Source organism: Terrapene carolina, unplaced genomic scaffold (genome assembly GCF_002925995.2).
Source record: "Terrapene carolina triunguis isolate 2854851 unplaced genomic scaffold, T_m_triunguis-2.0 Scaffold612, whole genome shotgun sequence".
In the NCBI taxonomy this organism is placed as follows: Eukaryota; Metazoa; Chordata; order Testudines; family Emydidae; genus Terrapene; species Terrapene triunguis.
The window spans coordinates 264220-268827 of record NW_020664963.1 but is presented as its reverse complement, the minus strand read 5'-3'; the positions used below and the strand labels follow the sequence as shown (position 1 = coordinate 268827).

The following is a 4608-nucleotide window of genomic DNA, read 5'->3' as shown; positions in this document are numbered from 1 at the left end:
TATTAAATTTATGAAAGATGAATGCTCCAAAGTAACAGAGAAACAGAAAGAAAGAAAGAAAGAAAGAAAGAAAGAAAGAAAGAAACAAAGAAACAAAGAAACAAAGAAAGATGAAGGTGAAATAAGGTCAATAAGGGGTAACCCTGTCCTCAAGGACTGAAATGGGCCATGTCTAAGTAATTATATCAGTTCATCTCTATTTTACTATATGCTAAGTTTTGTCCTTTCAGATTCTATGCCTGTTTCTGAAAGCAACTAGTTTATGAATAGCTTTTCTCAGGGACTCATTGACCTCCTTGTTTCTCAGGCTATAAATGACAGGATTGATCATGGGAGTCAGGACTGTGTAGAAGACAGAGAATATTTTCTGTAGGACCTTGGGAGTGTTGGCTGTTGGAACCACATAGACAGTAATCAGGGTCCCATAGAAAACTATAACCACAATGAGATGAGAGGAGCAGGTGGAAAAGGCCTTTTGCCTCCCCGTGGTAGAAGGGATTCTCAGGATGGTGGCAATGATACAAATGTAGGATGTCAGAGTCAGTAGAAAGGGCACAAATGTACCTATGGCAGCGATAGTAAATGTCACTAGTTGCAGAGTCTGGGTGTGGCCACAGGACAGCTTTATCATAGGTGAAAAATCACAAAAGAAATGGTCAATTTCTTTTGAATCACAGAACGTTGATTGGAACAAGAAAATATTTACTATGGTGCATCCCAGAAAGCTACTTATCCAGGACCCTGCCACTACCTGGAAACAAACCCTGGCATTCATCAGAGCAGCATAATGGAGTGGATTGCATATCCCTAAATACCGATCATAAGACATTGCCGTGAGCAGCAGTGATTCTGTAGTTGACAGGATACCAAAGAAATATAATTGCACAATGCAACCCTTAACAGAAATGGTTCTGTCCCCAGTCAGTAGACTGGTCAGCAGCCTGGGCAGGATGATTGATGTGTAACAGGCCTCCAAGCAGGACAAATTCCCCAGGAAGAAGTACATGGGGATGTGAAGGTGCTGGTCAGTCACAACTAGCACAATGATGAGGATGTTCACAGAGACAGTCACAACGTAGATCACTAGAAACACGAGGAAGAGAAGGGGCTGCATTTCAGGGACATTCCCAAATCCTAAGAGGATGAATTCCACGATGGGCGTTTGGTTTCTTCCTTCCGCTTTCTCCATAATGTGTACCTAGAAACAGAAAACCATTAAATATTGATGGAGTACACACAGTCAGGTTGTGCTGTCAGATACATTGGGGTATGTAACCCCGTACCACTGCATCTCTCCACTGGAAGAATGAAGTTGTCAATAAACAGAGTAAGACTCATATCATTAAGAGGCTGAGCTTCCAATTTATGCAAATCAAGATGATTGGAAACCTATTGAATTACAGAAATGTCCCATCTAACTCCCTTAAGCTCTCTTGAACTTTAAATAAAGACTTTTAGGCTGGGATTTTGAAATATCTTTAACCTATCAGTGTCATATCAACAAATCTAGACGACATAAACAAAAAATCACTAGATTGGAAATAAAAGATATTTAGAGTTCAACCACTGGTACGTCTATCCTGCAGCTGGGAGGTGTAATTCCCAGCTTGGGTAGACATACATAGACAAGCTTTGGTCAAGCTAGCAGGATAAAATTAGCAGTGAGAACACGGCAGCACAGGCAGTGGCTTGGGATAGCCACCTGTGTACGTACCTAGGATTTCAAATGGGATTGGGCTTGGGCAGCTAGTCCGTGCTGCCAAGGCTACATTGCTATTTTTAGCACAATAGCTCACTCAAAGATAGTGTGTGTAGGTTTACTGGAGCAGGGAATTACACTGCCCAGATGCAGTATAGTCATAACCCATAAGGCACATACCAAAACACCAAAGGGGCTGAGGTTTTTATGAAGGCCTATCCAGTTGTCCTCTATCACAGCAGATTCAAACAAAATATTTTACCATTTGATAAATGCTGAGAAACAAAGACACACACACAAAACCCTAAACAGAGACCATGGGCTGTTACCTGATCTCAGTTACACCAGGGTTTACACAAGTGCAACTGAGATTGGACTCCAACCCCATACAAAGAAATGTAAGTGAAATAAAAATAAAAATTCATTAAGAGAAAAATAAGAGTCATTTTTATCCAAAAGGGAGAATGTGCCTGGAGAAAAGTGAAAAACTGGATAAAAAAGGAATAGATATATAGACAGAATGAGATAAAAATACTGAGAGAGAGAGAGAGAGAGAGAGGTTGTTTATTTCTCCAAATTTTATGAGTAATAAAATACAGATCTGTTTAAAGAGAATTATCACTTCCTTGCTGTTAAAGCAAAGATATCAGAGCCAATAACTCCAAAATCTCTTCAGCAGTTAACCCCTCGATATATTCATCACCATATACTTTTTGACAAGTTTCCACACCGCGGTTCGGGTTTATGTCCAGCCCTCCATTCCCGCTTTCAGTGGTGTATAGGTTTGTCACTGTCGGCAATTTTGAAAAAAAATGTATTTATTATTATTTTTTTATTTTTGGACAGAAGAATGGTGTGTGGTTGTGTTTTGACACATTTGGCTGATTTTTTAGAAAAAAAGGAAGGATTAGTTTGAAAGAATAGAAAGAGCTTAAAGAAAATAAGTTTTTAAAAAAGAAAGATTGGTTAGGTTTAGTAAGGAGAGAGGTTTTTAAAGAAAAAAGTTTGAAAGAATAGAAAGAGAGGACTTAAAGAAAGAAAAGGAGTTGTAAAAAAAAATTAAAGATTGGTTAGGTTTAGTAAGGAGAGAGGTTGGTTATTAAAGAAAAGACATATATTTGGTTAGGCTTATTAAAGAGATAGAGTTTTAAAGACAAAGGTTTGAAATAACATTGTTATTAAATAGGATTTTTTTGAAATAAAAGAGAGAAATATAAAGGTGGGTTGAGAGAGGAGCTAATAAATTTTTAAAAAGCAAAAGGTTTATTAAATAAAATAGGACAATATATAGGTGGGTTGAGAAAGAAGCATCTAAAAGTAGTTATTTTAAAATAAAAGAGGAAAATATAAAGGTAGGTTCAGAGAGGAGCAATACGAGTTTTGAAACTAAATCTTAAATAAAAGGAAAATATTAAAGTGGATTGAGAGAGGAGCACATGGCAGAAAAAAAGGGAATTTTAATAATTAGCTAGGGAACCTGTGTTCAGTGACACACGGCTGTGTGAAAGAGGTAAAGTATAGAAAACAGCAAGAGAAAGAAAGAGAGAGAGAGAATTTTGTTTGTTTGTGAGCAGAACACATGGCTAGTGAGAGAAGTATAGAAAGCAGCAGCAAGAGCCAAGCAGAAAGTTTACCCAGCGGCTGTCCCTAGGGAAATGATAACTATACTGGGGGCTGCGAGCCTTGGGAGCAAATCCTACCGGACCAATCCGAAGTTGTTCAACAGCCCACCGCCTCCTCCTTTCCCTTCCCTCAGAACCCCTCCTGAGATAAGCCCTTCCTGAAGCATATTTCTGCAAACATTTTTTTTATTTACTTAAAGTTTTACTGAAAATTGATTTTAATTTAAGTTTTGTAAAGGAATAAACACAAATAAGACAGGCCTATTTGAAGAAACATTTCCCCACCATCTTTTCCTTCATTTTGCACTTTACATATGTGTTTCAATTTAAAAAATGAGCATGCAGATGCACTCCCAGGTTTAAAACCACCAACCCTAAGTAACAGTGACAAAAAGTTTCCCCCCTATGTTTTAGACTAACGTTGGTTATTTATTAGTGAGGACAATTTGAAGCTGCAGTACAAGCAGTTACCAAAAGCAAATTTTGTAACCGATAAGAAGACTATTAGATGACCAGAACATAATATTAAACCTTAGGTTTTGTTTTAAAAGATTTTCCTAGTCTGAATGTTATTTACAGTATAACAAAATATTTTATTAGTAATAGTGCTATGTAAAATACAGAAGACTTGTATAGTTGCTTTACATATTACTTTAATTAACTTCAGGGCATGCTAACACAACTTTAGATTCCTAAAAAAACACACAAGAAAACCAGTTTATGTGAAAAAGTTAACACATGGTCCTGATTTTTAAGTCTCACAAGCCTGATGGGTTCAAGGCAGTGTTAAAAGTGGAAGTGCATGCTGTCAAGCGTATGTGCATATGCAAACCTGTCTGGGAGTAGGAAAACCAGACTCTGCGTTTGCACTGAATAAAGAAACATAATCAATATTGTTATAGCCAAAACACATTGCAAACCAGGCAAGAAAGAAAGAAACTCAGATCACCCTTGTGCACATGAAAGACAAGTTCAATAGGTTTGCTGCTTTTTGTCTCCTTTCAAATGCCTTTTAGAAGAGTGTACTCTTTTTTTATTGCTGTTCAGTGCTTTGGCAAGTAATGGTCTCCTGATGTTAGTTAAACACTAATAACTTTTAGGTAAATTGAGTAAACATTTTCATTTACTGACAATTCTGTCATAGAGGAATATAAATTCTAGCTCCTTGTATAGAAAAATTACTGTAAACCGATTCAAAGCTCACAGTAACATAATTATGCAGTTTAGAGATAACAGATTTCACAACGCAGGCTTAATAAATCTTTTTGGGATTCAGGAGAGTTGTGC

At 37.2% G+C, this 4608-nt stretch overlaps 1 protein-coding gene across 1 annotated transcript; it reads right to left on the bottom strand.

The window, feature by feature from the left end:
- Positions 1 to 226: 226 nt before the first annotated feature.
- LOC112104547 (olfactory receptor 5V1-like) lies at positions 227 to 1189 on the bottom strand. Its single transcript, XM_024196931.2, has one exon. The coding sequence runs from the start codon at positions 1187 to 1189 to the stop codon at positions 227 to 229; it is 963 nt and encodes a 320-aa protein (XP_024052699.2).
- Between the last annotated feature and the right edge of the window lie 3419 nt (positions 1190 to 4608).